The sequence below is a fragment of the Penaeus monodon genome, chromosome 4 (genome assembly GCF_015228065.2).
Source record: "Penaeus monodon isolate SGIC_2016 chromosome 4, NSTDA_Pmon_1, whole genome shotgun sequence".
Classification (NCBI taxonomy): domain Eukaryota; kingdom Metazoa; phylum Arthropoda; class Malacostraca; order Decapoda; family Penaeidae; genus Penaeus; species Penaeus monodon.
Genome location: NC_051389.1, coordinates 1851199 through 1868698, shown reverse-complemented (window position 1 = coordinate 1868698; position 17500 = coordinate 1851199). Strand labels below are relative to the sequence as shown.

Here is a 17500-nt window from a genome sequence, read left to right as displayed (position 1 = left end):
GAGTAGGGATAAATGTGTGTGGTAAAAGCTATGTAGAGAAAAGAAATTTTGTTACAGGTATAAGAAAAACTTCATCTGTGTCAGAGGATGAAGGTGTGGTACTTAGTCAAACAGCAGTTATAGGCAAGGGAGCGAAAGAGAGGAATCTTGAAATGCGCTGTTCAGGGGATCAAGTGCAAATTGTGAAAAATGCAGATGCTTTGTCTAGATACAATAAAGGGAGTGGAGCAAATAATCTGTTGTATGTCAAGAAAAATGACCAGGAAAAGTTTGTTCAGACATCAGATGGTAGCAGAAGAATATAAATGAAAACCAAGTATCAGTCAGGAGCAGTAAATCTTCCAGTGATAGCATGTATGAAAGCACAAGGAACAAGTCTGGAAAAACAAGTCCAGTTGTTGGCAAGCAAAGAAAGTCTCCTGTAGGTGTGGATGCACCTCAGAGAAGAGTGCGGAGCTCATTTCTTCTAAGCTCAGCAACATCCGCTCAATCCAGGGGAAAACCCAATCTGCAAGAAAGTACTGGTGATGGTGAATCTAGTACACATCTTGAGGAAAATAGTTCTAGTAAGAGAAATAATGATGCTTTTAGTGTTAACCAGAGATTATCGAGTAAACCCGAAAGTACAATGGTAGGAACAAAATCAGATTTATCAGAAAGAACACACAATGTTAATGTTACAGCCCCATTGACAAACAAGTTTTACAGTGTTTCAAACTCTTCTTCAACCACATTACAAGGAACAAAGTATATGAACAAAGACTATGGGAATATACAAGCCAAAAGACCCTTATTCAGGAATGATGAAAGCAACAAGGAGAAATTTAGTGATAGAGCCCAGACAGCAAAAGGACAGCTCTCACGGTCACATTCGACAGATGACGTCCAGGCAAAAGCTACAAAACAGACTTCATCCTTCAGGCGTGTGAACAGTTCAGCCAGTGTTGAACTTTCTCGTGAATTTGAAGAAGATGATGAGTTCTTTGAGGCCATACTGTGCACATTACCAGAGGAAGAACAGCTTTATGAAGGAACCAGTCAAGCTATAGCCCCTAAAACATCACTTGGCAAATTTGAAAACTTGAAAAGTGCTCGTTCCTTGACACTGAACCAGCAAAGTAATAGTCAAAAACTAATGGCAAATCAGCAAGAAGATCAGAAACCGATGACTGTAGGACCTGTCAGTACATTAAGCATTACAAAACCTTTGCAAGGTGTCACTACACAAGCTGTTTCAGGGTTTAGAAATATAAAAGGTGCTGCTTCCAAACCTACAACAAAACCACTACAAAGTGTAAGGGAGGATTCAAGAGGGCCTCAGTTCAAACTTTCATCAGTCAGAGGAAGAAGTACTTGTCAAGGTAAGTGAGGAGATATGACTGTCTGATTTTTAACTTTTAAGTGTTAAACAAAACAAGGACTTGTTTTTAATTTTCGAGTATCACATTTCTTCTGGATGATTTGTGTTGAATATTTAATGTTGTAATTTAGGTTTCTCTCTTACGTATGAATAGTTAGGAGTAAAACTGTATTATTAGACTGCAATTTAGCCGTAGATTTATGTTATTTGATTCTCTCTCAGGAAACTAAATTGATGGGAAAACATTGCATACCAGGAAATAGACTAATGGAAACAAATTCTTACCCAGAGTAATATGTGAAGAGTTGACACACACTGGTTGTAAGTTGTCATTCATTCATGAAGAGGGAGTGATAATATTATGAACTTGATAAAGTTACATTAACTTAATACTTATTTATATTGTTCATTTGGCAGATTTTTAGATCATTATTGTTTTTTATTTGGAAGCAAGGGATAGAAATGTATATTCCTTTTGGTTATGTATAGATTTTATTTCTTAGCAGAGTTGTCAAAGTGAGAATATGAAGGATATTAGAGAATAGCTTAAGAGAAACATTCTTAGTTTTTTTTGTAGCACCCTAATAACACAAGATTTTCTTTTGTTTATGATTTACTTAACCATGTATATTTTGGGGGAGGGAAAGAAGTTAGCCATCATGGTGATTTTTGGGTTAGTACCTTTAATGTAGATTTGATTCTGGAGGAGTAGACAGTGAACAGGGGACAATGCATATGAGTGTGGGGTCCTTATTTTGGATTGTAAAGTTGGGCTTTTCAGTCAGTGAATACTGTTTGTATGATGTGGTATGGTGATAATGAGAATTACGCATATCATGTATGTAATTTTGTTTGCACAAGAGTTATAGAAGCTGTTATCAGTGAATTATTGCTTTTCATTGGTTTTGCCAGTAACATTAATTATTTGGTAGCAGTTTTGTCAGTGACATTAATTATTTTTGCACTTTGTTGGAAAGTGCATTTTGTTTATTACTCGTATTTTGTACAAATTTGTTTTCATCTTTTGAAATGAAGTCATATTGCTTATAGGTCATTGGTTACAGGCTGTTGAAATGAGATTAAGCTGAAAAGCAGTAATAGGATTTTTTTTTTTTTTTTTTCCCATTTAGTGACCTTGCATCTTCTGGTGGGCAATGGAAAGAGGGAAACATTTACTTACACATCAATATACTTTTCAGATGATGTTCCACCAGTGCCAAAATCTTGTACTCCTGTGCAAGATGATTTTGGAGCAAGTGATATTTTGGATGATGATTTCTTTGAAGATGATGTTCTTACATTTATAGAAGAAGTTGAATGTAAGTTTCTGTCTCTCTCCCTAGATCTTGAAGATTCCCAACATGGTCGGGATTTTCTTTATTGTGAAATTTATTTTCTATAGTAATTCCACACACAAAATAATCTAGTATTGACCTTACAGATTCTAGCTTTCTCCATGTGGTTATTAGTCTTCATAAAGTATGTGAACTCTTTGTTTGCAGCAGGATAAAATGTCCACACAATGACCCCTTTGAACTTCATGCTTTACTTAGGCATAGTTCACTTAGCATGGGCTCTAGTAAACATTGGCAAGATAACCCTCCTCACCCACTCTTTCATGGTAAAATGTGGAGCCATGTATCTAATTGTTATTTCATTTTTCCTTCTTATAATAGCTCAGTATAGCAGTCAACAGTCGCATGGGGAAGCCTCAAATTCTCAGCCATCACATTCGCAGCAAATGAAGTGTACACAAGAAGAAATAGCACGTAAAAAGGAAGCTGCTCAGCGCCTTCGGGAACAAAAACAGAGGCAGCGACACATGTCAGGTCATTACCGGCCAGTGTGCTGAGAAAGCTGATGGATATAAGATAGGAGCCCAGATTGTTATTGAACTTACTTTAATTGTTAGTTATAATAAAAGGTACCTCTAATGTTAGCAGTTGAAACTACTTCAGAGAAATGTATAATGTTTTGGCATATATATTAGACTGGATACTGATGAAATAGTGGTTATTGTAGCATTGCCAAGTGTTAAAGTGCATTGTAAATAAGTGTTTGAACAAATTTTAGCTGTACACAGTTCCTTTACATAATTTCAGTGACATTCCTGTAAGCTGTTGTCAGATATATTTACACAGTTTTGTTATCTGTGATATTTGAATTGTAGAATGTATAGACTATGTTTTCCCAGTAGTCTAATAAAATGTACACTTTTAGCTGAACTGAATCTATTATCTGTATGTCCTTAATGGTACATTACATGCAAGAGACTTATTTTCCTTATCTTTGTGTATGAGTGTGAGCAGATTATTTCAGATTTCCAGGCCTGGCTTGTTCTAGTGCTGGCACAACTAGCCTCTATCAACTCAAAGTGGTGTTTAGTTTTGTATTATTATGATTATGATTATGATTATTATTATTTTATTTATTTATTTTTAATTATTATTATTATTTTTTATTATTTTTTTTTTTGCTGTAGATGAAATACCTCTTTGGATACCAAACACAAGGAGGAAATACATTTTTGTATAGTTCATTATGTCTTAGTTTTTGGAATATGCAGTACAGAAATCAACTAGATTTCTGTTTATGTGAAGTGTATGAATGTGAAGGGTGGCATGATACAGATATGGAAATTTATAATTATTGGTATAAATACAGAACAAACTCTAAGTGCATAGTTAATAACAAAAAAATGAAGTGATGAGGCTGACATATGTTTGCATTAAAACTTTTTGTTTGTCATTTATGACATTAGCATTTGGTAAAAAATATTCTCAAAAATCTTTCCTGAACCTGTGGGTGAGAGAAATGTGTGTATATATATATGTTAACTTCAAATTATCTGTAAATAAAGTGTTTTGAGAAACTGGTATATCAGTACCCTATTGAAAAAAATCAGCCTTAGTGTATCTTTGAATAATTCATCAATTTAGTGTATGATTTTCATGTTAATTTGCAATTTCACCAAACTGTGCTTTGCTTTGTATATGAAAGCAAAGTTTCAGTGAAAAGTTTTCCATTGTCCTCACTCTACTCTTCACCAGTTAGTGATCATTTAGTATGAAGTGGTTACTAGGGTATAGCATTAATGCAATTGTCTTTTGTGAACTTTCTTCTTGCTGGTGTTGCGATGTAAGAAAGATTCTTTTGATTAACCTGCAATGAATAAATGTTGGATCATTTCTTTCAAACAATTCTGTACATAATTTAAATGTTTTTTCCAAAACTTTACTGACATTTATCCCTCCAATATGGCTATTAGAACCAAACAGTTTCTTGTACTTACCAGTAATAACCTGCCTTGCATCTGGTAAAAGTGTCATGATCTCATTGTGTTTAAATCAGCTAATAACATACCTGATTACCTAACAATGAAATGGATCAAACTTAGACATTTTGACAAAATATATAATTGCCAGAACCATAGTATTTATAAGGGCTCCAAATTTGAAGAGGTAACTGAAAAGTCATATAGCACTGTCATAAAGTATTGTGGCAAAAAGTGTAAAATATCTTTATGATCATTAAAGGATAGGATAGTATGGTAGTGAAATGGGTGATGTGGGGGAGCAAATGGAGTATGGCATTTGGGTAAAAAGGGAAAGGGAGTTAACAGCAAAGGGTGATTAGATCAAATGGATAGTACCTATATGTCTGAGGAAGGAAAAGGAACATTGTATGAGGAACACTGCAAAAGTCAATGTGAAGCTATTAGTGGGTACTAAGGGTAGAAATGGGGTGTCAGAGAAGGAGAATAATCAGAGAAATGAGACAAGGGAACGGGAAAGTGGTAAAGTATCAGGAAGAACGTCAAGAGGGAAGGATCTGTAGGACACAGTTGTAAGCACCAAGGTGCGAGTGGTAAGGAAAATGGGGAAAGAAGAGGGGATGGTGGTGCACATGGAGAAAGAGAGGATGGGGTGTGTTGGGAGAGAGTGGGAGGAAGGGGCGAACTTGAGGAAGAGGAGGACGGATATTGGTAATTACTTTGAATGAAGAGGGAATGGGAGTAGAGAGATTGGAGGTGAATGAGTGGCAGAGATTAGATTTAGATTGGAAAAAGAATTTGACTGGGAGAGAGAGGGAGTAGAGGTAGGATGGTAAGGGGTAATGAGAAGAGATAATGGGGGAGATGCTGAGACATCTTGGGAAGAAGGGAGGGGAGTGGAGCGCAGGACAGTATTAATGTAGGTAGTGAGAGGAAAACCTTGTCAGTGTGTTTCCTGTCTTGTCTTGTGTAGGGTGAAGTTTAGCTTGAATTTGAGAAGTGATACCTCAGACTCAAGCTTGTAGGCAGGTCAGCTTCCATAAAATACATTATAGGAGCCACTGCAATTGGCACAAGTGCATGATTGTACAGAGGAATCTGAATGGCCATGACCAGATTGGGCACATTGAGGACAGTGAGCTGTGGAGCATCAGTGCTTAGGAGGAGGGGTTAAACTGCCAAAATGTTTAATTGATGGGAAAGGAACTGATATGGTCAATCAGGGAAGGGTAACATACTTCTAAGATAACAAACTTCAAAGCATAAAAATTAGTTAATGATTAGGATAAGTGGACAGAAGAAGGGATGAAGAAGAGAAGGAAAAGGAAAGGAGAAGAAAAGACCTGCAAAATTAGTTGAGGCAAGGGCTGAGGTCCAAGGCAGGGGTGATCCCTTACATTGGGCTTCAGTCTCAATCTCCTAAGCCCCTCACAACAACAACAGGCAAAGGATTGAGGGGCCTCTAGTAGGAATAGTTAACACTGTACTACTACTGCATCATAGTTAATGATGCAGGTAAACAGGTAATTTTCACAGTCTGATCAACCCTTGTTGTAGACAGGGTAATCAGCAGGGGAGATAGAACCAGTTCTTGTACAAGTATTAAGGGAGGAGTGAGGTTGGACATGAATAGGCTTGCCATTGAGGTAGTCAAGGTAGATAATGCACAAGTTTTGGCCTCAAGCAATTGTGACAAGAAGTGAACTATCAGAACGACTGTGAAAAAACTTTGCTTACTTGTTTTTGGAATAGGAAGGTATTGTCAGAATAAGGGGATTGTAGGAGGAATCTCAAAGAACTGATCCCATTTAGCTGGGCTAAAAAGAGTACTCAAAAGGTTTGTAGAGGTGTTAAGTAGTAGATGGACAAGGGTGGGTGAAAGAAGGAGTGGTGTGGAGTGAGATAATATTGTGGGGAGGTAGACAGTGAGGATGAATAGTAGTAATAAGGGGGCAGAAAATAAAGACTATGCAGGAGGAGATGGAGTGGAGGAAGTTGGGAGAGAGGAAGGGTTGTATTCTGAAGATTCAGTAATGACCTGGGTGGATGATTCAGAAGGGATAGAGTTGATAACAAGCATTGAGGAGGGGGTAGTAGTAGCAATGGTCGGAGCCGTGATCAAAGGAGAGGCAGGGGTCAGAAAATCAGAGGTCAAATTTGGATAGGCTTATTGATGAAGAGTCAAGCCTTAACCCATTCCTGACGGGTGGCATGTACGCACATGCCATGGCATGGCAGGACTATCTGCCGGGGGCATGTATGTACATGCCATGGTGTATGTATGGACATGCTATGAGTTATTTTTTGTTACAATCACGGCAAAATATTATTTTTCTGCCACTGAAAGTATGATTAAGTCGTTTTTAACACTTTCTCATTTTTAGTATGAAAAAAAAAAAAAAAAAAAAAAAAAAAAAAAAAAAAAAAAAAAAAAAAAAAAAAAAAAACGATTTCAACTCCATGATGCCGCACACTGCTTATTTTATTCTGACTATAGACTGAATAATGATCAACTATGGAGTCTATATAACAAAAATATCCTTCAGTCTCGATTTATCTGGAAGTTTGGCAAGTTGAGACTTTAGAAAATAATGAAAACTGAAAATACAACATATCTTCGTAGTATTACGAAGAAACAGCATGGGATGCTGGTATTTGGCATGAGTGGTTGCGCATGCTAGGGCGATGATATAAGCCCCCGGCAGCGAGGCCCGGGCCACTATGGATACTACCCGTCGGGAAAGGGTTAATGCCTCTAATAAGGGTACAAAATCTTCATTATTAGCCATGGTGAGCCTGAAATATGTGGAGAAGAAAAACAGTCTACTTTTTGGTGTCCCTCTGAGGGGAAATAACATGCTAGCCTTTCATCCTTTCAGCATGGATGTTACATTGAAGTGGACAAAAGGGAGAAGAGAAGGAAAAGGAAAGAGGGAGAAGACAATACAAAATTAGCTGTGCCAAAGGCTGAAGCCCAGGGTAGGGGTTATCCCAACATTGGTCCTCAGTACCCTTCTCCTATGCCCCCCCCCCCCCCCAATAACAATGAGCATGGAATTTGAAAGACAAATAAAACATGGCATAAGCTACCTAGAAGTGTAGATATTTTACACCTAGAAAGTGATTCTACATGAAAAAATTATTTTCCATTTTTTACTGTTTCCATAAGGGATGAAGTACCTGTTTGCTAATGCCCAAAACTATCCACTCTAAACATCTGCTATAAAAGTCTAAGTGCCATAAAAATATAGTGTTAGTAACTATTATGTCATCCAAAAAAATTCCTATAAGGAATGTGAAAGAAAAGTTTTAATAAATAATATGTGTACAAATATTATTTTTTCCTTCAAAGTGATCATAGTAAACAGATTCTTAAAAAACAAAACAAAAAAAAAAACAATTGGAAACTAGGAGTAAATTAAACCACCACATTTAACTGCTGTTTATTAAAGTATAAAAGAATATATGTTTAAATAATAGTACACAATCTATTATTGCTATAAGACAAGTACTTCATACTGACCCTTACTCTGAAAATAGCACTGATACAATCTGCGCAAAACCCATTCTTTAAAACAAAAAACAAAAACAAACTTCCATTTCTTTAGTTATAAAATCTTGAAAATATTTCATTTCAGGTGCTATTTGTTGAACATGTAAAGGCACTTGAGAGTAGTTAAGACTAACATTCAGGCATTTAGGATGTCTAACTATTTGCAACAAAACTTATATCATGTTATGGTTTTCATGCTCCAGTTCACATTAATTACAACCTTCGTACCAGTGCATACTGATATATACACAATTCATATGTTCAGCTCGTATCGTTTTGACTTTTTAGGTTTATACATACTTGAAAAATTATACAAAACATATATCACTAATGGTATTTATGTATAAATCTGTACGCATTTATTATGCATAGACTATCTTAAGGATATGAAATAGGACTATAGAAACAACAACTTAAAAAAGAAAAGAAAAAAAGAAAAATAATCTTAAAAAATTTGACTAACAACCCAAAAATGGCATTGATTTTACATACCTTTTAATAAACAGCTTAAGCCATTCACTGTTTAAGTCATACCAACTCCTGAAAGGTATTCCCTCTGAATCTTTATATCTAATAAAAAGAAAAAAAGAAAAATCAAGGAATATTCAAGTACCTAAATTTCACAATGTTAAATATTTCCCCCTGCAATCAGTCTCCAAAGAGCACTTCATGTACTTATATTATAAAGTGAAGCCAATATTTTTCTACCATATGATTTCCATCCTTTTTTCTCTCTCTGATACATGACTCAGAACCAAGGAGTGTGTCAAAGATCTATCTGCACAGTAATTAAAATATTCATAACCGAAAAGTAACAAAATACAATTTAAACAGCAAGTATATCTGGAGAGGTCTTGGATTTTCGTCCACTATTTCTGAGACACTAAAACCCAAGACAAAAATAGTGTTAATTTTACAATCGGCACACTGCCTCCTCACAGGTTCTATTTCTTCTAAATCAAGAAGATATAATTTTCTCTTTTTTTAACATGCAATAGACAATGCATTCAAACAATTTCACAAACCGAATGGATTAACCCTTTCCCTTACAAAAGGAACCCCCATACTCTAACCTTTGGTTGCATACAACCTGGCATTCCAAACCTTTATCACTTCAATTAACCAACACACTCCACTTTTCTTAAACATAATTTGTTGTAAAGGCACTTCATATGAAATTGTGCATGAAAATCTTTTAAACATGAACTGGAGGGTCACTGTAAGAAGGCACCTTTGAACAGGTAAGGATCATAACTGCCAATGACAGGCACTTGCTCATAACTAGAAATTTTGTCCCTCCACTTCACTTAACACAGAAACTGACCATGTAAGGTTTCAAAATAATACAAATTAGTAAACTACAGGGGGAAAAAGAAAAGAAATAAAAAAGGATAAAAAAAATATAGAAAATAAAAACTTTTGGGGGACATGTGCACATTGATTCCTAATGTTTTGGTTACAACAAAGAACAAAAAAAACAACCGAATGGAAGTATAGCACATATACTAATCTTAGAACATTGAAACAAAAAGAAATAAGGAAAAATAAGTCAAAATTCTATAACTACTACCTGAAAACAAATGGCATAATTTTACCTACAGCAGGTCAGGTACCACATAGCTATTAAAAATAAGTGGGGTGGATCTACGTAAAGAGATGCAGACTGTATATCAATGCTTATCTGAACTACACTTATTTAATATTTAAAAGCAATAGTTAAAGCAGTTAGTCATCCCTAGATCTCTGAAGACATGCAGCCCTTGCCAAAAATGCCCTCTACAAAGAAAACAAAACCAATTTCATGATTTTCATTTCACAGCTTTTATGTACAAAATCATTACAAAAAATGAACAACCAAATAACAAGATGTAATATTTTCATATCAAATCTAACAAGCACTTGTTATGTGATTCTCTGAAGGATCCTTTATCTTACGAAAACTGGCAGGAAGCTCTCATGCCCCTGGCTTTACTACCCATGATAGGATATTGGTCCCAGGGTATTGTGGTATCAAAAATAAGTGTCATATATTGTTGGAATTACTATATCAAATATATAAATCACAAAAAATGTACCTAATGCATATTAAAAAAATGCTTGAACATTCAGTTTTACAACAGTAACTTTGAAAAAGAAGAAGAAGAAAAAAAAAAAAAAGACGTCCAAGACATCATTGGGCATTTCATTATTTGGAAAAGAAAGACCAACAAGAAAGAAATGATAGTAAAGAAGCAAAAGAAAAAAAAAGTGATGTGATGCTAACAAGTTTACTATGCTAATTCTCTTTGGGAAACAAATTTAGGAAAGTATAAATGTAAACACTTAAACCTGAAAAGCAGATGCAATAACCTCCCTAAATGGGCTTAAAATCTAGTAGAGAGACTATGTGACAGCTGCAAGTGAAAGAGTCACTAGAATCTTAGTCTGATTTAGTGAACTCTTACTGAACTTAAAACATACAGTAGCAAATTACTTCTATTGAATTTCTAGAGCATGCTGCCTCATCACAAACTATATTTTCTTAAGGCCACTATTATCACTATATAATATCAGATGTCATGCAGTGTAAGAGCCATACAGGTTGTTTTTCTATCAAATCCTATATATAAACTATGAATCCTTAGCCAAAGTAAGGAACTTCTTGAAAGGATTGCTGCATGGCATTTGTTTTGTGATTTCACTTTTAAAGTGTAGTAACACAAAATGTAGTCATACAGGTATTGTTACAATTCTCTAAAATTTCCGTTGATCAGATCAGATACTGCACCACTTTCACCTTAATCCCATAACCAATGAATTACACAGATATTTTTGCATGTTGTAGGACACAGTACTATGTTAACGTAGTTTCCACACCAGGCCTAAACAAGTCTGTTGTAATCCCCTTCAGACAGATGCAGAACAGAGAAGTTACTATATATAATAAGGCACAGGGCCCTGTTTTATCTACTTACACAGCATGTAAACATAGAAATATACAGACACATATAAACCTTGTCGGCTCATATAAAAATATAAAGTATAGTTAAAGCATATATTATAAGCAGTATGATAAATATTTGTCTACTGATTATACTTAGTCTTGGTAAACAAAACTAAAGTTAGTAACTTAAGTACTACTGCAATGACTATGGTAACAGAATTTATAGGCTGGTGTTAGTTATTGTGGAACTTATTGATCATAAGAAAATGGCATTCAGATTTGTACAGCAGCAGGCATGAGAGCAGATGAAGACATTGTTGCAATACTGTTTATCCCATGAACAGATGACACCTGTTCAGATGAAGTCTGAGATGCATCTAAAATCTTACTTGACTGTGCAGATGTTCTACTATCAGGTGAGCATGGTACCTCACCCTCACTCTTATTTACTGAATGCGGATTCAGGAAATTATCCATCATTTCACCACGTGCTTCCACCAAAGGTGAATCCCCATGCCTGACTTCTTCCACTTTAACTCTTGAAGTATTTGAGACACTTGAAGATGGAGACAGTTCAGTCCTCCTTGGTACCTGCATTTGTGATTTTGTATTATATTCTACTGGCAACTCTTCTTCATCAATGCTATTACTTTCAATTATTCCAGTAACAGTTACATTCACAGCTGTGCCTGGATCCATGCTTTCTATGATCTCAACGTTCTCCAGCAAAACCTCATTATCAACTGTAACAAGATGATCAACTGAGTGACCTTCAAAGACCTGATCTTTTTGGTTTCCATTAGCAGTCCCTGTGGCAAGCATATCTTGTGATTTCCCTGCAAGATTCTGAGTTGGCAAAATGTGGTGACCCTGTGACCTGAGATGGTCTTCACTTGAGCTTGAATCTGAAGATACTGGTTCTGCTGCTAAAACAACTGGCTGTGGGCAACAGCTTAGTGGCGTCTGGCTATGTTCTCCACAACTAACACTGACTATACTACCATTCTTTACAATGTGGTTGTTGACTACAACATTGTTCACAACCTGCTTATTAATAACCACTCTATCATTGGCATCTTGTCCATGAGTACTCTGGTTATTAGGTTTGGACAGAATATGGGAAGGAACAGTGGAGGAACCTGCAGTGCTGGACGACTTCCCATACTCTCCATTTCCTGCTTGCATAACTAATTTACCTGATGTTTTCACAACAGAGTTGGATATACAAACAGATGGAGGTGTACTAGTAACAGTGCTAGACATAACAGTAACTTTTGCATTATCTCTATTTACAGGTGCTCGTATCATCACATTACCGCTAGAACTGGCAGGAACTTCCACGCCTAAATTTTGGTTATTTCTATTAACGAGAGATGCACTTCCCCTGTACACCTTTGCTAGCCTTCCGTCTTGACCCTGAATGTACTCCACCAGGTATACCCACCTGCCACTGGGACTGGTCTGGGGATTTGCTTTGTTTGTGCTAGAAGTGGGGCCACCTGCTGAAAATACATTTGAATTTGGTTCTAAAATACTGTAGCTTGGTCGACCATAGCATTTCAACGGTTTCTTAACGGTGAACCAATCTGGTTTACCTCCCTGTGCACCACCACTGGTCTGACTGCCTGCTGTTGGAATACCATCCCCAGTATTTTCTTCTCCAGCACATATGGTTATTACTTCTTCTGGTAAAACATTATCACTTGTAAAATCAGTGCACTCCTCTGAGGCCTGGTTCATAGCCTGCTCTGGCACTTGGGCGATGACCTGGCTATTTTCAAAGCCCGCCACCTCACTCTCATTTTCAGGAATGGTTTCTGTTACAACATTCTCCGTTGCTTTCTCCAGATCTTTTAAATCAATGTTTATGGTATTCCAAGTTGACCTTATATTCACTTTCGGCAAAGTATTATGTTCTGGAGGTGGCTGGAAGACGTAGGTGCGTAAATCATCCATGTTTACTTCTTCTGTTACAACTTCTTCCTCTACTCTCTCCTCTTCCACAAAACTGGCTTCATTTGTTTGTATCTCTACCTTCATCTCAGCAGACTGATCTGCAATCTTCGCCTTTTCAACATTAGCTTTGCCCTTACTTTTACTTACACTAATTTTTTTGGGTCTGATGAACAGCCCCGTTTTGCCATTGGCAATTTGTTGTACTCCAACAGTGGACACTAAACCTGACGTTGATATATTTGATGGACTTCCTTTGGGAATTTCCTTCCTTTTGTGTGTGTTTTCTAACCGAGATGCTTCCTCCTCCTCTTCCTCCTCCTCCTCGTCATCTTCCTCCTCTTCCTCTTCTTCCCGTTCTCCCTCTTCAAAATCCGTCCATATCTGCTCCTCCTCCATCTGTGCAGCTGCCTCTGGACTAATAATCTGGAGTGGCTGTCGTGGTCTACGAGGTTTACGCCCCTGGGTCTTCTTCATGCGGTCTGCTTCCTCTTGGGAGAGGATGATGATTGCTCCTTGGGTTGTCAACAACTTGCCATGCCGAGTCCTCAGATGCCGTTTGTAAGTGTTTCGGGTTTTAAATCTGAGACAAGGTCATCCACAAATTACTTCATGTAGTGTAATTAGAATACATAAGATGAAACCAATATTCTAAAAGTTACTGAAATTTATTGCTCTACTAAATGGAACTTTTGTTTACTGTTATCTTTGGAAATGAAAATCTAACTTTGATCAAAAAGATCTTGGGCTTGGGTCTCCTCTATGATTGTTAAACTATTTTGCAATATAACCTAAGATCTGCTGAACCTGACAAAATCGACAGTGATCATTTCCTTACCTCATCAAACAGTCAGAGCACTCGTAAGGCGATTCTCCTGTGTGACGCCTACGATGTTCCTTGAAGTGTGAGGGATGACGGAATTTTCGCCCACAATCCACGCAAGTGAACCTTGTCTGGTTTGTGTGAATCAGCATGTGGTAATTGAGGGAATGCTGCCTTGTAAACACTGCTTCACAGATTCTGCATTCATAAGGTCTGATACCTGTAAAATAATGAAAACAACCATGTTCATCTCTAATTTTTCACTTCTTTAATTAATCCAAGAAAATCATGTCTGAATAACCATTATCATATAATAAAATAGACCAGAAACTGAAGCGCATTTACCTGCATGACTACGGTAGTGTGACAAGAGGGTGGACGGGGCAGTGAAGAGACGTGGTGGGTGACATATCTTACATTCGAGTGTGTCCAGAGCCATCACTGGCAATGACCTGATCTCCGTTATTAGCTTCAAGGCCATTTCCTTTTCAACCTACAGAGATAATATGAAAGTGAGCATTTGCACCTAAGCACGTTTAACTCTCTGGCTAGAAGGTAACACAAAAAGGACCTCAAGATTTGTAAACAATCCAGAGGGACTCACTGAACCAATAATTGAATGGGAGAAGATATTAATAATAAATTGACAGCTCCCTTGACTAACAACTATTCCAAGTGAATGTTTAAAGCTTCTGTAGGAGGTTGTTTGGGACCAATCCAGTGTCCAGGCTGCCTCCAGGATCAGGGACTGGGATGGACCACAATGGAGCAGTATAAATATTGTAGACAAAAGATTAAGGCCAAAATTTTCCTTGAAATTTCACACATTAAAATCTACCAGGAGAAATAGAGAAGAAATAGTACTTCAAGGAGACTTAATAAAAAGGATACTCTGAGAGACAATTGCAGAATAATAGATGCATGAAGAAATGCTAACGTGGAAAAAATACATCTATGAATATACAAAATGCATACAGTGAGAGGAAAATGACAAGGGAAAGAGACTGGTACAGCATCAAAAGTATACATAAGAGTAAGGTATTATACAAGGCCACACAAGCTTACCTTACTCTGACCGATGAATTTTGCTCGGCCTTTGGGCTTTTTGCGCACTTTATATTCATCCCTTTCAATGATCCTTGACACAGTCTGGATATTCGATGGCGGATTATTGTGATCATACACGACTGGCAAATCTGCTATACAAGAACATTAACTGCAGTTAGTAACATATACAATAAAAAATATTTTTTATAATAATTTCCGTATCATTAAGAAAATTCAAATACATATTCTCCAATGAAAGGAATCTACAGTCTAAGAGAGACGAGAAGAAAGAGAAGAAGAAAAAAAGTAGCAGAAAAAAAAGAAGAAGAGAAAGATGAAGAAGAGAGAGAGAGAGAGAGAGAGAGAGAGAGAAAAAGTTTAAGCATCAGAACGAAAAAGGATTCAAAATTGAACCTGGTTGTATCATGCAACCTCTTAGCCACTGTTTACATACCAGAGCGCATTACTTTGTACTGCTGATCAGGTGTGAATTCCACCTCACAACCAACTACTGGCAATGGTGTTGATGAGCTCCCAGAATCCTGAGCCATCTGTAAATAAATGAATAAATAAATGTTTCCACAGAAGAAAACTTGCTTTTATCAATAAATGATAAGATTGACTGCTTCAGAAAATATGGACCATTAAGCATTCGTCAAGTTAAACCTACCTGTATGTATACATCATACAAATGACATATTATACCATATGAAAGTCTATTCATTCACAAATAATGCACATGACTCAAACTAAACAAACTTATAAACTCTTAAGCAAATTAAAATTTTTAAAACCTGGTCCTGCAATGGTTTATAAATACTTACTATGCCTCCCTGTAATTCTTGATTCATATGTTCATGTAACAGGGTTGAATGATCTTCACGAGAAGGAATTTCTTTACCAGACATACTAATCCCAGCACTTTCTTCCACAATGCCAGACACCTGTCAATAAGTCAAAAGGATGCATAAATTAAACTGTTCAGTGACTGTTTAAAAAAATAACAGCACACACACACACACACACACACACACACACACACACACACACACACACACACACACACACACACACACACACACACACACACACACACACACACACACACACACACACACACTCACTCCTGGTAAAAGACACACAGAGAGCTTGACAATACCTGAGGTAACTGCTGGTGATGTCCTTGCTGAGAGTCTTCCAAACTGTACTGCTCACTTGGGGTAAATGCTCTGCACGCTGTGGGTTCTGCCTTTAGTGACGGATTAGCTTTCAGGTATCCATGGTCGTGTGAGACAGCTTGCTGCATTGGTGGGTTGTCTTCTTCCAGTTCAGACTGGTCAAAAAAAATAAAATACATTTCTTTTCTATTGTATACTACATATTTCTATTGATATACTAAAGTGTCTATTAGATGAAGACTAGTATATAACTAAATAAAACTAGATACATCCCCCCCCCTCTCTCTCTAATGTAAACACTATGTATCTACTAAAATATTAAGGTCTTATTTCCACAATTACATATCTAGGACGTATACACTTCAACCACAATCTTCATTATTCAAATGATACTATGTTATGAATTTATATATATTTTTTGCAAGATGAATAATTTATGCACTTATTCATAAGTTCATCGTCACCAATAGTTTACAATACATGACTGATTCTGAATGAATTAGGACTGACCTAAACCTGCTTAAAGTTAATTATATTTTCCCTATTATAACTACTATATAGATAGTGAGGAGGAGGAGGAGGAGGAGGAGGAGGAGGAGGAAGAGAAGCAGAAGAAGAAGAAGAAGAAGAAGAAGAAGAAAAAAAAAGAAAGAAAAAAGTTGAATTACCTTAACTTCCATTTTCACTTCACCGTTGTTGTTGTTGTTGTTATTCATGTCGTCATTTTGGAGAGGACCCTCTGGAACGACTGCCTTGATCTTCTTCGCCCGCGTCCGACTGTCACGTGAGGTCTCCAGCTTTCTCTTTGGCTTGGTCTCATTTCTCGGAATCTCTTGCAAAGACTTGTTCTCCTTCTTAATGTTGTCTGCCTGGAGGAAGGATGTAGCCACCTCCATTTTCTTGTGCTCTTTGCTAAAAACAGCTATCTTTCGCTTGCTGTCATTCTCCTTTTCTGGGGTCATGTGGACAGCCTTTCGGGATCTGCTATTCTCTCCCCCTCTAGTTGGTGTTTTGGGAGTTGCAGAAAGCTTAGTGGTACGACTGCTTACTGAAGCTCCTCTACGTTTGGTGGTCGAACTTTCCTGTTCGCACAGTCTTCTTTTGCGTGCTGGGACAGACTCTAGAATGTAATTCTGACGACTCTGTTCACCTGTAAGTTATGGGAGTCTTAGCTGCAAATAGTAAGCATTATGCACTACCTCTAAAAAGATTTCTGTGATATTACATTGTGGAGGGGAATAGTAACTGAAACTTTACTTCAATCAAGATAACAAAATGGCAAAATACAAGAGAGAGATTTAAGAAATAAACAAAAACATATCTCCAAAAACTAGCCCACAAGCACTAAATGCCAATACAGAATTAATAGCTCAAGAAAAATATGATTTT

At 36.9% G+C, this 17500-nt stretch overlaps 2 protein-coding genes across 3 annotated transcripts in view; one reads left to right on the top strand and one right to left on the bottom strand.

Moving 5' to 3' along the window:
* Window positions 1-4233, top strand: part of LOC119568069 — a 9003-nt gene extending 4770 nt beyond the window's left edge. Inside the window, 4 exon segments of the mRNA XM_037916472.1 lie at window positions 1-297; window positions 300-1361; window positions 2560-2679; window positions 3037-4233. The exon segment at window positions 1-297 is cut by the window's left edge and continues 537 nt beyond it. Coding sequence (XP_037772400.1) covers window positions 1-297; window positions 300-1361; window positions 2560-2679; window positions 3037-3212 — 1655 coding nt within the window. The 3' untranslated portion in view covers window positions 3213-4233.
* Window positions 4234-8065: 3832 nt separating this feature from the next.
* The window catches only part of LOC119568053, a 15716-nt gene continuing 6281 nt past the window's right edge, over window positions 8066-17500 (bottom strand). Inside the window, exons 4-11 of one of the 2 annotated variants that reach the window (XM_037916454.1) lie at window positions 16780-17261; window positions 16093-16266; window positions 15758-15877; window positions 15388-15484; window positions 14952-15082; window positions 14232-14379; window positions 13902-14106; window positions 8066-13646 (exon numbers count right to left, since the gene is read on the bottom strand). In XM_037916454.1, coding sequence (XP_037772382.1) covers window positions 11384-13646; window positions 13902-14106; window positions 14232-14379; window positions 14952-15082; window positions 15388-15484; window positions 15758-15877; window positions 16093-16266; window positions 16780-17261 — 3620 coding nt within the window. In that variant the 3' untranslated portion in view covers window positions 8066-11383. Of the gene's footprint in view, window positions 13647-13901; window positions 14107-14231; window positions 14380-14951; window positions 15086-15387; window positions 15485-15757; window positions 15878-16092; window positions 16267-16779; window positions 17262-17500 lie in introns of both variants that reach the window. The other variant, XM_037916461.1, reaches the window with a different exon arrangement.